The sequence below is a fragment of the Opisthorchis viverrini genome (assembly GCF_000715545.1).
Source record: "Opisthorchis viverrini unplaced genomic scaffold opera_v5_555, whole genome shotgun sequence".
Classification (NCBI taxonomy): domain Eukaryota; kingdom Metazoa; phylum Platyhelminthes; class Trematoda; order Opisthorchiida; family Opisthorchiidae; genus Opisthorchis; species Opisthorchis viverrini.
In genome coordinates this window covers 162,015-177,968 of record NW_008752219.1, presented here as the reverse complement: position 1 = coordinate 177,968, position 15,954 = coordinate 162,015, and the positions used below count along the sequence as shown (strand labels likewise).

The following is a 15,954-nucleotide window of genomic DNA, read 5'->3' as shown; positions in this document are numbered from 1 at the left end:
CTGTCTTTTAGATGGCCAAAACAGTTTAAAGGTTCAGCGAAATTCGGTTAACTTAACTAGTTAGTCTGCTTGGTGTGCAGGAGACCAAAGGTGCGATTACACAAGCTCTCAGCTTCCCCGTTACTCTAATTATGCGTGTCTTCGTATTTGATGTTTTTCAACTTTGTCGAAAATAAGTATTTAGTTGAACGTAAAAATGAGACGTGACCGAATCGCGCGAGATTTTGGGGAAGTGACGTCTTAGTTCTACAAATAAAGTGGCGTCAGAATGAATAGACTCGTTCATACAAGTGAACAAACTGAGACAAAGCGGTTCGTTCGTGACAACTGTTCATTGCATTGATCGGATCGCTTCACGGTTTACGCTGCAAATGATCGACCCTCGTGAAAGATGTGATCACTAGCAAGCTATGAGCTAGACGATTAAACTGTTGATAAACGCAACTGTCCAAATTGAAGATGGGTTTAATCGATTCTTTGGGCCGAATAACGAAGGAACTCCGAAGGACATTCCTGAACGAGGAACCAATCGTGACCCAAAGAGATTTTCTCTTGTTATCCCAGTTCCTCGTTAGTGCAACTTCGATGGCAAAGGTTTTGCCTTCTAAAGAGGAGATAATCCAACAAAAATTCCGACCAACAAAGATGCACTCTCACCAGGGAAACTACTCACAAGGTCGCTGAAAACTCTTCGACAGCAGATTCAGTTGTAGAATATTATAAACGAGAGGTTCAGTTGAGTCTCTCGAGAAAACCAAATTGATTTGCAAATGAGTGTATTTCTCGAAAACAATGCAATTTGGGTTCAAGTAGACCATAAGTTTGACGGAAACTCGGAGACTGTGCCCACCTGATGAGCCCAAAACAGAAGGGCGAAACCGGTGGTGGGCTGTTGAAGACTTTTCAGCAACCTTGTGAGTAGTTTCCCTAATGAAAATATACTACGATATCTCGAATATCGTGCCAACTGAAACATGAGGCGGTCTGTGTGCAGCACATTCAGTTGTAGAATATCATAAACGAGAGGTTCAGTTGATTCTCTCGTGAAAACCAAATTAATTTGCAAATGAGTGTATTTCTCGAATGCACCCTCACCAGTTTCATTTGATAGATTTGGGTACCAAGTGCTGGGCTCAAGTGATCGCACGGCTAAACATTAATTATGCGTTGGAGGTTAGATCCCACATCTTATGAACATTTCCACATCTCGTATGGGGCGAGATGGACCAAGTGGTAAGAGCGCGAATTTACTGACCGGAAGGTCCGTGGTTCGAACCCGACCTCTGACTCTCGACTTCCCCGCTCTAGGCTTGTGCGACCTGGCAGTATCCCAGCCCTCATGACTCCTTCGTGTGGCATGGCAGATAGGCACCGAAAGGGGGCTACAGCTGAACGATTATTATTATTTTGTTACATCTCGTATGGCGGTGTGTGAGACCAGTTTGTTCGGGGTGTTTATGAGAGGCGAACAGATTTACAATATACACCCAAACTACTGATCGGAAGTTTTGGAGAAAAAATCGTTTATAGTTTCACCTGATGATTATTCGTTTTTCTCTATTCGTTTATCGACGTATCGTTTTGACAGTACGCTAGTACGCTTGATTGCACTACTGTATTTGATTCTGCTTACGATTAATTCTTTCAGCTAATCTTTTAAAAATCAAAGCACGACAATTTTACAGTACACGAACTCGCGAAATTTCACCAGAAAATGAATGGAACGGCTCGTTACTGGTGCTCGGACATGGCTTACTCCCGGAAAAAGGGTTTGTGTTTCCGGTAATTCTTTCTCCGGTTAACGCAGGTGAAGAAATGAAGAAAATCAAAAATTTGCGTGATATTTACTCTCCCGTATTATTACAAATTACAGTACATTCTAGATCCTGACTTTTAGGTCGACTGTTTTGCACAAATTAGTGACCCAGCCCTAACTGCAAGCTTCAAGCCGATAGACAAGGGAGTTGACCCACTAAGGTATGTTTACACCTACGTGAATATCCTATCTGGTGCTTTTTACCGTCATGCTGCCCAATTCGTACCAGAATCAACGCTAATCTTCAAGATTCATTGGGCCCAAAATTCCAAAACATGGTGACTTCTAACTTCTTGAATAGAGACCCAAGTTGTAGAAATCGTGACCAGTGGACATTGGCATTTTATTGATGGTGTGATTGCGGCTTTCAAAGTGACTTCGTTTCGCATTCCAGTCACCGGAATTGTAGATTAGTAAGGAGTAAAGTCAACCCTCTGGTAGTAAGAGCTAACTGGCCCAAAAACCTAAACCTGAGGTAAAAAGCTCGTTCAGCTATAACGTCCTTGTGCTACTTAGCTGCTATGCATCCCGAAGAAGGCACGAGGTCTTCGATACTGCAAGGTTGCCTAAGCAGTGACCGGGGAAGTCGAGATGCAGAGGTCGGGTTCGAACCACGGATCTTCCGATCAGTAAATTCGCGCTCTAACCACTGAGCCATCTCGCTAGGATATTTACAAGAACAAATGATTACTTCGTGTTCCACACGATTGCATCCAGTGACATCATCCGGTAAGAGAATGATGGAAGATGTAATCGACATATACACACATATTTTCATTGAAACTGACGTTTGAGATTTCGATTGTCATTATCCGGTCGGTTGACATCGGGAGATTTGTTCCAGTGAATGTATTTACACAAGAAAATGAGAAGCGACATGTATCACAAAAGGACCTGTCAGTTCAACACCAATCCGTCAATTTCACAAGATGAGTGAAACTCCTATCGGAGAAATCGTCACTCGAGAATTCAGTAAGCACGTGACCACATCACGTGAATTCCTTGCTTGATGATTGAGTGGCCTTTTATTCTGTTCAGAATGCGATTTGATCACACCACTGACCAGCCGCATGTGTCCAAACACTCGAGTGTACTATCTACTAGCCGGGAAGTCGCGGATTGGAAATTTCGGAATGGAGTTTCGTGAGATGCGCACTGCTGATGGTTTCTCAATCACCGGGTCAGCAAAAGCGAAGTGCCTCCCGCAATCCTAAGTCAATTTCAGAGCACCGTCCACATAGGTTGCGAATTATGAATATGCGTTTTCCCCGCTTTGAAGTTCCACGGTCCTTTATGAGGCACCGAATTACAGTTGTGGACAGGATCTAGCGCAGACTTGGTGTGGTATTGGCCCCCGTGACTCACCAGGACAATTACAAAGTGAAATGCAGCAGCAAGCTACGTCTGAAGGATTGAGCTTGATGAACCCGAAAGTGACTAGCGACGGAGCGATGATACAGGGGTACAAACAGAAACAGCGTTTGAACAGAGCCGGTTGTCGCGGGTGTTGACAGTTTCGTGAGGTCAAGTAAGATCATAATGAGTCTATCCGGTACGAACATACTGGTCGTTTCAGTTATAAGTTAGTGCTTCAGAAGGTGGTGACCTTCACGTTGACTATAAGGTGATCATATTTGGGCCAAGGTTGGAAAAGTTCACCTGAAGAAAGATGAAGAAACTACCCAACAAGAGCGACCTGTTTCGGAAGCACTGTCATGTGAAAGATATGGGCACCGTGTTCTCTATGGACCTAGAGGCTTAAAATCGCAGGCTGAGACATGTTTTGACGCAAATGTGATGAGGACGTGTGGAACATATGATGATGTGATTAAACATGTGAATCTAACTAAGCACAGCGATAGGTGAAGTAAACAATGCTGAAATACGTGTAAGGTTTTCGGTCGGTGTGTCCCGCGTGGTCTAGCGGTTAGGATTCCTGGCTTTCACCCAGGCGGCCCGGGTTCGACTCCCGGCGCGGGAGGGACCTTTTTACCACAGACATCCGATGTGCAAATAAGCTAGACAATCACCTACCTAGTTGTGGCAGGCAGGTAAAGCTAAACCGGGCATACACCAGTGAATATATGGTAATCCTTCTGACCATTGTACATTAGTACTTTCTTTGTAACTTAGCATTAGTCAAATTGTACCGATTTCTATCTCTCACTAAAACTCAGCTTATTCCTCTTCTATTCATACCGAATAACTTTTGTTTAAATGAATGTAAAGAAATATGGATGCATACACACAATACAAATTCTGTACCTCGTGAAAGGCGTGTTCCCTTCTTGCTGTGTCGAGTTACGCTGTCAGTGAATTAACGAGCGGTGATCTACCTTTCAGACTACGACGGGATAGTATCTAGGAATATATTAAGGAAGCTTCCAGGAATGAGATCGATTTGGATTTATTGTGGTGGTACTAACTAACCGCACCAACGAACTGTGGGTTGTATCATCTCGCCTATTTTTACTCACTTGATTTAACTACTTTGAACTGGTATTTGCTAGGGTTATCCACTACAAATATAATGAGCGAAACCTGATGCACACCAATGCCCTGTACCAGTGGCTAGCTGCCTCCTGTCGTCCTTGGCGACGGCCAAGCTAATTCCAACCTCAGAACTCTGCGCCGATTTCCACGGTGACAGTGTCCCGCGTGGTCTAGCGGTTAGGATTCCTGGCTCTCACCCAGGCGGCCCGGGTTCGACTCCCGGCGCGGGAGCAACCTTTTACCGCAGCCCATCCAGAGTATAGATAAGTTAGACAATCTTTCACCTAATTGTGGCTGACAGGTAAAACTAAGCCGGGCGTACACCAGTGAAATAAGTGAGCGGTGTGAAAGTCTGGCGATACCAGATACATACTAATGCTCTGTACCTGTGGCTAGCTGCCTCCTGTCGTCCTTGGCCTAATAATAATAATGATAGTCCAAGGGTCTCACATATAATCGACTCCGAAGATGGTATGAAATGTTTTGATACCAGAGTTGGCACACTGAACTCGCGGATGACCGCTGTAAGTTCGAGCGAAATTAGCAGAGAGAGTTAGAGCACGTGACCACGTTTGTATTGAGTGTAAATTGTACAAGTGCGCGTTTTTCTACGGTTTTCGTATTCAAACAAAAAACAGTTATGCAATTGACAAAATACGTAGTGTGATAATGGAAACAAAACACCACAGTTGACACTCACGTCATGTCGACTATCAGAATAACGGCCTTCGATTGAACCAAATCCGATTGCAAAATACTGATATTGCTTATTCATAGTTAGTCACTTGTTCATACCGACATATTAATTGCTGACCAGCCATTTCATTTTATTGGAGTAAACGAATGGCCTTTTGGTGATTACCAACAATGACGTCATAGATTCTTCAACTTCGATCGCCTTAGTGACCTTCGCTGTATCTTCCGGTGGTACGAATATCAGTTTCCATTTAACACTATTACATCTCCCAATCATATCACATTCGGTGTCCCAAACCGGGTGGCTAAACGTTGGATTACTATGGTAGTAGTATCTACATGATCCCTGAGTTGCAGTCTCATCCAAATTATTTCCAGCCTAAGCATGCCAAACTGCATTGATGGAGAATCTGGCCTTCTACAAAGTAGACAGGTAATCAGGTTAAAAACACTTGGTGGTTAACAATACTGGTACGGTACTCGTACGATCATATCATGGAATGTGAGAGCAAACGAAATCTGACCTAATGCAAAGTGTGGGTGTTGAACTGCTACTGTTCTGACTGTTATAGGCCACTCTTTCATGTTGCGCGAATCGCAAACAGCCACACTGAGCTACTACACCCATGTCGTATAGTGTTACCATAGCACCAGTGTTTAACAAAAACAGTCAGAAGAGATACAGATAAATTTCAAACTGCTTTGTTGCTAAGGGCAGAGAATAAATGGAGCATATTTCACTGATAGCATGACAGCTTAGATATCATGAGGTATTTTCTCGATGAAACATACTACTTACAAGGTCCATGAATGTCCTTGGACAACCCACACTATCCGTTTCGCCCATCAAGCTCCCATTGACCTTACGTTCTGCTTGAGCACCGAATTATATTGAACTTCTTTTCGCCAACTGCACACAATCGAAAACTCCGGGTTAACGCAAACTATAGGACTGTGCCAACCTGATGGGTCCCAAGAAAGACGAAACCGATAGACCATTGTCGAGGAATTTTCAATGACCCTATCGCGAGTACGATGGGTTAAGTACAGAACTACCTGTTTTCTACAAGCGCAAGTGAACAAAGCCTACAGTAAACATTTCAAACATTACTCTAACAGATTTTAACCCCTCTCTCACCTCGGAATATATGTGTATTCACCCTAGGATGAAAGCACGTTGTACGTGATGACTTCGTACGAGAAAGATCAGGTGGAATCGTCCGTTGAATAACCTGCCTGTATCTAGAACCGAAGAGCGGAGAAGCACAGAATCTCTCATGGACGGACATTACAACTAATTAGACCGGTTGTCACTTATTGAAAGAACGTATCGTGGTGAAGTCAACTCCGGCTGCCAGCTTATCATCAAAGTTTCCATGGTTTCTCTTGAGCTTCCAGGCCAATTTTGCTATTCGAACATCTCACCATAAATTTTGTATTTCAAGTAGCTGGAAAATGAGTTGTGTGAGGAAAGTCAGATTCCCGAAGACAACCCCATGGACAGTCTGTAATCCGGACTCGAAAGTAACGTGCATTACCGTACAGAGCACTGTCAACCACTTAAGAGTGCGCTTAACGCCTGTGTTCTACTACACACCCTGGCCGGTAGATGGCAATGTACTTCCCGGCGTATCCCGCGTGGTCTAGCGGTTAGGATTCCTGGCTTTCACCCAGGCGGCCCGGGTTCGACTCCCGGCGCGGGAGTTCGCCTTTTGAAGGCTACCTGCCACAATAATGCTATCAGTGCAACCTACCGCAAAACGATGGACAGCTGAATGATTCCCAGGGAATTCGGTTGGGAACTAGTTTGGATTGGACTGATGGTAGCATTAATAGTGAGTGACTCGACTGAATGACGGTCCGTTCGGTTACCTTGGCAGAACAGCGGGTCACACTACGGCCTTCGATGCTCCACTGACTGTTCGATTGTCCATGCACCAAATTCCTTTCTTGATGGTTTGTGAATCGTGTAAACGGTACAAAAGCGCGATTTTGTAGTTTTTTGGTATTCAAACAAAAAAACCGACGAACTGCGTAATATTATAATGGAAGCAAAAGAGGGATACAAACGCACCACAAGACCCATTCACATTATTGATTCTGTTATAAAACGTAAGTTTCGTTACAGTCGTCCCAAGGATCATCCTGAGCGGTTTTTGTGTGCTCGATTCGCCGGCTTAAGGGTTGAGCGATTTCCCAATAAAACTTTCATTTGCTTTGTGCTATTTCGTGTGGTTGTTCCTTCTTCACAATTTTCCAATTGTCGCCTTGCCCTAAAGTATTAATTCTCTATGTCTATGCCACAGATCGGATAAAGGTCTACGAGTCTTCTCGCGAGTCTGGAATAGTTGCTTTGGGGCGCACTGCGCGCACATGTCACGTGCACGTGGCATCACCCAGACGTTTCTGGACGTATGCTGTTTCTGCGGCGTTTTTAGGATGCTTCAAAGATTACTGTGGCCTTACACCTATCCACACAACAACTGGGATAAAGATCCTCATAACTCTATTTTGTAACCCTATCTCTATACATATGCTACCGCCTGTTTTGGACAAATCGCAACTCTTCGCAACTCTTCTTTTTTAAGCCTCACTTAACCGAGCTTCCCCGAATGCCTGAATTATTCCGCAGCGGTTTTGTGTCCAAAATTCGGTCAGCCCTTTGATTGCAACAACCTGATAAAGATGTATTGTTTGAACTCACTGATCACAATCCTTCGGTCCCGTCCAACAATCTTGCGAATTCATGAAAATTTGATCGCGTTCATGAGAAATGATGACCAAAATGTTGGGTAATGACATCTGTTGATTAACAGCTGAGGCGGTTGCAACCAGACTAATTAATACCTTCACCCTACGGTCTCTAGTTGCTACCCAACTTGGGGCTATTCAAGGGGGGGGGGTAAAAGTCGTCATACGAAGCGAGCTCAAAATCAGCATCAGACACGAAGTTATCACATGCCTTATATTTTTTGATACTTTTTAAAAGAGGAAGCGGCACGCAAGATGATGGATTTCACCCTTTCCTGAAAATACTCTCTATGTAGGGAGGGACTTGCACAAAGTCGAGTTGATGTAAACGTAAGTAGAATACCCTGTGTCCACAGGGACATCTTTGGGAAACGGTATCGAATCACAGAAACGCTGATGTACAGCTCAGCAATACAATTTGATTTATGTATGTTTGCGACAGTCCTGGAAGATTTGCCCTGGACTGAGCTCGTTTGGCCTCGACCGTAATGAAATTCGATATTTATCTTGATGTCTTGACTTCTCACCCATAAACTCACCACAGTCCCGTTTAGGATGTGTTGTTGGCTCTAATTGTTCTTTCACGGTGACTGCCTGATAACCTTTATTCAAAATAGCAGAAAATTTTGGATTCCCAAGTGTCTCACCGTCTGGGCTGATGCGTATTGGTGTAGACTACTTCGTTCATTGTACAGAAGAGCAAACGGCTGTGGTGGGGAATTCACGCAGTTGACGGGCTGGAAAAAGCACGGATTGGGGTGGGTTGGTGGCACTGAACATCGCCTCGGAGCTCGGGTGAAGTTGGCCACGAATTCGGCCAGGAGATCCACTGGGCAGTCGCTAAGGAAGCCAACTGACTACCCTAGAGTCACCGAAGAGAGAGAAGAGTCTCCATTGTAGGACCTGCGGACCAAAGTGGACCGGCTGACTGAAGAGCTCGCTGTTCAGAAAGCATAAGTGCGGAGGCGAATCGCAACGAACAGATGCTACAATTGGAGTATATCCAGCCACTGGAAGAACCAACGTCATCGTAATCGGCCATCTGTAGATAATAACGATTTGGCTTACTCGTTCTTCCTCAGATGGGTCGCGATCAATAGAGTGGTGCAGACTATGATACAGGCGGTATTTGTGATATAAGGTAAGGGCAAGTTTTGCTTAGTCGCCACAGGGGCAGGGTTATTACTAATCCAAGGAGAGAAGGGAGCTGGGTGCAAGCCGTGAGCAATGGCAGGGAGGGCAGTGGGGGACACCGACTAAGGATTGCCGAGTGATCACTGCACTCAGTGCACATCGGTGACAGGTCGGTGGAGCGCAATCCCGTGATCAGCTCAGAGGTGAGGCATAGAATTTTTGGAGCAGATTTTCTCAAGAGTGCGGAATCTGCTATAGACCTGAAGCGGGTCAAACAAGCGAAAAGTACTAGTTAGTCAAGCTTGAAGTTTGCTTCAGTGCTTCCGCGTTTCCGGAGGTTTTCGTACGGTAAAATCTGTGGTCAACGGGGTATGCAGAACTGCTCTCAGGCGAATGAAACCCTGTTCTCTTCCGAGTGCTTTAGACCATGCAACCCACGGCATATACCTCAACACACGACACCTCAACACGACAGCAGTTCCGTAGACAGTTGCAAGAGATGCTTCAGAATGGTGTAAACGAGGGAGTCAAATGTGTGTACAACTCCTCGGTGGTGCTGGTAGAAAAGGGGAACAGAAAACACCGATTTTGCATGGATTTCTAGCTTTTGAATGAAGTTACCGTAAACCGAATTGTACCCGGTCCTTTGGTTGCAACAATAGTTGATGCGCCCCAGCAATCCCGATATTTCACGGTTTTTGACTTACCTTCTGGATAGTGTCATCACTTTCCGGCATTTGATCTTGGTTTGACGAAAGAATTACAGAGTGTACGTGGACGATAACTTCGTATAAGACCGTTCAGCAAAAGAACGTAAAGTTGACTTGAAAGTCTTAATTAAGCGTGTTTGAGAAGTTGGTATGTGTATCAATGAAGTCAGGATCCAGTTTGCTCGAAGTTCGGTGACACTTCTAGGGCATAAAATGGACCGCGGGGAGGTCAGGCCACGACCGCAAAAGTCGGGGAAGATCTAGGGTTGTACGGTCCCCAAGTCAAAGCTTTTCTTCGGGCAGTTTCTCGTAGAAGTACACGGCAGCTGTTTGGTGAATGATCTCCACAGGTTTGCTGTTCCGCTGTGTGACCTGCTCCTTCAAAATGGAAAGTTTGAATTAAAATTTGAAGTGCACGAGGACTTTCAACATGTCAACGTGTGGATTTCAGATCGGCAACGTGCCCTCAGACCGTCCAAAATCGGCGGAATATTCCCACTCGCAGCGGAGGCTAGTGACTAAGGTGCCAGTGTGGTCCTGAAGCAGAAGGATTAGGTTGACAAATATGCCAGTTGTTTCCCGAATAACGCGGAGCCGAAGTAGTCAGCCATGGAGAAAGAATATTTTTGATGATGTTCTGGGCCCTGAAGAAATGCAGATCATCTTTTCCGGGACAAAGTGTTTGCGTTAAGGCAGACCACAAGCCCATTGAGTTGATCACTCCAGAAGTCCCCGCGAATGCTTACGCGGCCAACGAATCGAATGTCGTACTGGCCACGACACCTGGTGATTGATACTGATCGTCGAATGCCTTGGAATGACATAAGGGATGCACTAAAGCCTCTGGGAAGTGTTACCTGTCCGGTGCTTCCGCTGTACTGTGGTGGTGTTGACAACGGTATCTCTTCTATGCATGCTCTGTGTAGGCCGTATGCTGTCGCTCACGTTAAATTACGCTACGAACCGTCGTGAAGAAAAGCGATGGTTGTAGAAAACCTAGGCAAATTACCTGGATAGATCGCAGACAGTCTAATTTTGTGTGGAACATCAATTGTTTGCAACCCGAGTGTTGATACAGATGCAACGGGAAACTGCGTCAAATGCTTCGAACAACGCTTCTAAAACGGAGAAACCAACTAGTTTCTCCGTTTGTAAGACATTAAAGCCAAGGAGTAAGCCTATGTAAACCTATTTGCGGTCCAAAAGCTCTGGCCAATCCCATCTCATTTATTTTACTGCAACCATCTGGATTTTCTTGGACTGAATCGAACTTTAAACTCAGCAATCAAGACCTCTGAGCTTTCCGAGTGCAGCCAACCTGTCGAAATGGGTCAAAATGAACCAGACCAAATAGTGTAAATCACTTCCATGGTGAAATCGATCGGGTACCAGACATCCTACAACACCTGGGTATTTCCCGGGTAAGTGCAGCTCGTCACCCCACGGATCCTACGAGTAAGTGATGCCATCGACCTTCCAGTCAATAGTGGAAAACGACTCGAAGAGAACTTGGAGATTTTGGAATGGTTTGCAGTATGAATCCATCCTATGCATCATGATCTTCTGTCCCCATGATGAGTTCCAAACTAATGTCATTCTAACACACAGACTGTTGAATCTAACTTGATCTTATGATAATTCCCCCATTCATCTGCTTACCCCGCCTATGTACTTTTGTCTTCCTGATATTCGGGATTGTTGAACCTACGCGTCACTCAAAGTTCCGTATCGGGATACTTAACACAGACAATGATATATGAAGGTGGGATATAATGAATGCATCATCCCGCATTCTAAAGGGCACTAAAGCTTCCGGAGTCCATCAGTAATGTGCCTCCAAAACCTTCCTGGATAGTCCTTGTAGACAACACACATAGTCTGCCGTGTTAACTCTATGCCGATGTACCTGAAAAGCAACGGATCTGATGAACCTTTGGTAACAGTAGCTCTGACCATACAGTACGCAGTTGGCAGAAGGTTCATTGTTGAATCACCCATCAAAGCAGCCTTGCGTCAGAATTCATTAAAAAAATGTCAAAATGATTGCGAATGATGATGGACCGATGTGTTTTATTTCAAGGTGACATTTCTGAATATCAGGCTTCCCAAGGCTGTAACCACTGGTTTGAAAAACACACCTAGTTGCTTATAAAGTGTGTCCCTCCTGTTTTACAGGTAAACGTCTGACAAACAAACTAAATGTGAACTCGTGATATTTCCTCAATTTAAAGGTTGAATCATTCAAAGCGTTTCTCATGCACTCCACGTCGCCAACTTGTTGTGGACCACAGTTTTCCTAATGTTTTCTTGGTACTGTGAACCCAAGTCTGGGTAGCCGCTTGATAGCCTGATGTGCTTAACCGAACCAGAAGGCCAAAAAACATGAGAATCAGCTGATCTATTGAATACTGACGCGTACAGGCGGGTTGTTTGTAAAGCTCATGTGGAAAGTTCTAGGCGGACCAAAAAGTGATACTAAAAGTAGAACTCATCTGTCAAGGATAAGTGGAGAACAACCAATTAAATCGGTCCCACTGAATACGGTTATTCCATCGGCAGTGATGTAGTCCAGTTACGTTCGGAGCTGGTTCTCCTAGCTGGTTCACCGAACCAAAGTGAGCTCTGTTTATAAAAGCATCCAGTGCAGAGGTAACAGGATCTTCTAATCTCTCAATTAGGTTTTTACTCGGAACGTCCAGTCTACAGCCAGGTTCAGAGCCTCAATTGTAAAGGGGTTATGAAACAGACATTTATAACTGACAAATACGTGTGAATCTCTTTTTAGCCCACCGGGGAACTGCACAAATTTTATATTCAGCATACTACTGGAAAAATTAAACGTAGCTGGTTGCGTCCAGAGAGGCCAGCTACTCAGCTAAGATTTCACTGCCTAGTGGGTTCTCGTATTACCAGTAACTTTTGCGCCCATTTCATTACTCCGGTTGGTGGATTCTTTTACCTTCCTAGATTGCACTAAGGGATGGGCTTCCCTTGGAATTCAGACTAAACGAACTGGGAGGAGTACGTCACACCTGATGGATATAACGCCTCGCTCAAAAAGTTACTGAAAACTCTTCAACACCCCCTTACTGGTGGAAAGAGGAAAGTCCTTCACTGGGAAGTCATTTATTAGAAAACAGGAACTATGCAGTTTGAAGTCAGTAGACATATATATATGCATATAGTCTGAACTGAACATTCTCAAGCGTCCTCTTGAACTTTGATGAATATCCTTTCAATATTATACCATGGTGAAGGAAATCTGCAAATCAGTTCCACAATTTCCGTAATAAACTCCACCTTCCGCGCGTGCAGAGCCTGGACTACTCGCATGCAACATCAGTAGTATACGACGCCACATTGGAACCGCTGTTCATTGAGCTCTTCAAGTGAGCATTTCCATAACCTCCGTCAAAACTTGTGTTGTAATTTATTGCACGTGAGGAACTAATAAGTTTCAGTTTACTTATGACACTTTTATGCGTGGCACATGGCGTTGAAGGTACATTTTTGCCATTTAGTCTCACACCAGACCCAGTATGACGGTCACTTTGTGCCTGATGTGCGAGTCTTGACTGTGCTAGCGCACACTGCGCCTTGAAGAGCATTCACCATTGTTTGTCCTTTCTTTGGTTGTTGGTCCTTAGACGCGTGTTCCCATACCAAAATCTTTACATACTTCGGGATTCACCTCATCAGACTGGCATTGTCCTTGGCATGATTTCGAATGAGACGTTTCTCTCTTTTCTCCCATATTCTCCTGTTACTCTTTCGCATTCATCGCTTGCACTCACTTTTTATGTTTGTGACCATGCTCTTCAAAAATAAATGAAAAAATGCTACCAGAACAGCACAGTAATTTACAAATGAATAGACGTCAGCAGTTGCATTGGTTTGTTTTTCAGACGAAAATCGAGGATTACCCCTAACTGATGAGCCCTAAAGTGGACAAAACCGGTGGCGGGCAGTCTAAGGGTTTTCATACCTTTACGCATAGGTTGTTCTGAAAAGAAAATAAACTGCGATATCTCGAATATCGTTCCAAATGAAACATGAGGCGGTCCTTGTGTAGCACACGCAGTCGGAGAACAGTTTTAAAGGGACTTCAGCTTGGATTCACATGAAATCTACGTTAAGATCAACGTGATTTACAAGTGAGTGTATTAGCTAAATAATACGTTCTCAGGGTACTTTGGAATGCGAAGTGGGTGCTATTTGTCACCCTAAATGAACACAACTACCCTGACCGATTTCTCTCCAGCGGTGTGCGTAACAGAAGAAAACAAAACTGACAGAGGCAACCGAATACGAAGACAGTTTTCCTGGTAAGCTCCTACAGGGCTGACTAGTTGGTGAACATGCTGAAATCACACCGAAGCTGTGAAGCTAACGCCTAGGATCACTACTACTTTCGTTTATTTTTAAAGTGCATGGTCACAGACATAGAAAAACAGAATGCAAACGATGAATGCGAAAGGGTTACAGAAAGCTATGAGATAAAAGAGAGAGAAACGTCCAATTCGAAGTCGATGGTCTTTCCAAATCTTTCTCCTCCGTATCTGAAACACAAGGACAAAGTGATGCCCCTGACCACTTTCGCGGCTGTTCAATAATTCATTGCAAATTACCTGCACCGTACAGCCGTGGATCTGTACTATACAATCCTGACCGATGGAGGTAGGCACCATATTTAGAGTTTTGTTTTGTCCCATCCAAATCAAACGGAAAACAGCCTTTCTGACTGTGCCCCAAATGCCACAAAATTTGTCCAAAGCGGCCAGTTTGCTTGCGCCATCGCCATCGCACAAAGGGAACTCTTTCAATCCCTCCAACAGTTGTGCTAATCACCTCCCGGTTGGCAATCACACAAACCCGGTCATACGTCCCCCAGACTGTTGGGACGCGCCCAGACATGGAAAAAGCACACGTGCAACGAGTGACGCATCCCCAAGGTCACGATCAATACGACACGTTCGGAAAGCAGGTGCGTTGGCCGAGCTCACCAAACACGACTTAGCAGCATAAGACCAGCGGAGTGGGGCTTAAAGTGCTCACGACCGGAACACCCCCATTGACTGTACAGAACGAACAAGTGAACGACCGTATTTGGCCATTTAGTCATCCTATTTATTTACACAGAATCTCTGTATGTTTTGTCCTGACAAGACCTGGTAAGCTCCTACAGGGCTGACTAGTTGGTGAACATGCTGAAATCACACCGAAGCTGTGAAGCTAACGCCTAGGATCACTACTACTTTCGTTTATTTTTAAAGTGCATGGTCACAGACATAGAAAAACAGAATGCAAACGATGAATGCGAAAGGGTTACAGAAAGCTATGAGATAAAAGAGAGAGAAACGTCCAATTCGAAGTCGATGGTCTTTCCAAATCTTTCTCCTCCGTATCTGAAACACAAGGACAAAGTGATGCCCCTGACCACTTTCGCGGCTGTTCAATAATTCATTGCAAATTACCTGCACCGTACAGCCGTGGATCTGTACTATACAATCCTGACCGATGGAGGTAGGCACCATATTTAGAGTTTTGGTTGGGCCTACCCAAATGAAACGGAAAACAGCCTTTCTGACTGTGCCCCAAATGCCACAAAATTTGTCCAAAGCGGCCAGTTTGCTTGCGCCATCGCCATCGCACAAAGGGAACTCTTTCAATCCCTCCAACAGTTGTGCTAATCACCTCCCGGTTGGCAATCACACAAACCCGGTCATACGTCCCCCAGACTGTTGGGATGCGCCCAGACATGGAAAAAGTGCACGTGCAAAGAGTGACGCATCCCCAAGGTCACGATCAATACCACACGTTCGGAAAGCAGGTGCGTTGGCGGAGCTCACCAAACACGACTTGGCAGCGTAAGACCAGCGGACTGGGGCTTAAATTGCTCACGACCGGAACACCCCCATTGGCTGTACAGAACGAACAAGTGAACGACCGTATTTGGCCATTTAGTCATCCTATTTATTTACACAGAATCTCTGTATGTTTTGTCCTGACAAGATAGCCGTGTCCCGAGTTCTCTGTCTTCTCCCTATCTCGTAGTCTGGCAGGCTCAGTGCAGGCGTAACCAACAGACGGCCACCAACGATACAACACCAACCCAGACAAGTAGAGGACCTTTGTCCAATCCCCAAAAGAGATTTGGGTCGATGGAACATTCTGGTGTTCATCTCCAAAATTTTAGGTAAGTTCTTATTTTGAGTCGAAAAATCACTTTGTGGGCACCCTTTTTTAATTCAGCGTCTCTGAGTGAAATCGGTTTGGCTAAAAGCAAATCTTGGGTAATAGAAGGAACAAAATGCTAATTTTTATTGTATAAAAAGATGGATTGAATTGTTCCTG

At 44.7% G+C, this 15,954-nt stretch overlaps 1 protein-coding gene across 1 annotated transcript in view; it reads left to right on the top strand.

Annotated features, from left to right (window-relative positions):
- Positions 1-14,210, top strand: part of T265_15511 (hypothetical protein) — a gene marked incomplete at both ends in the record, with an annotated part of 28,490 nt that extends 14,280 nt beyond the window's left edge. The window contains one exon of the mRNA XM_009178449.1: positions 14,028-14,210. Coding sequence (XP_009176713.1) covers positions 14,028-14,210 — 183 coding nt within the window. The remainder of the gene's footprint in view (positions 1-14,027) is intronic.
- Positions 14,211-15,954: the final 1,744 nt, after the last annotated feature.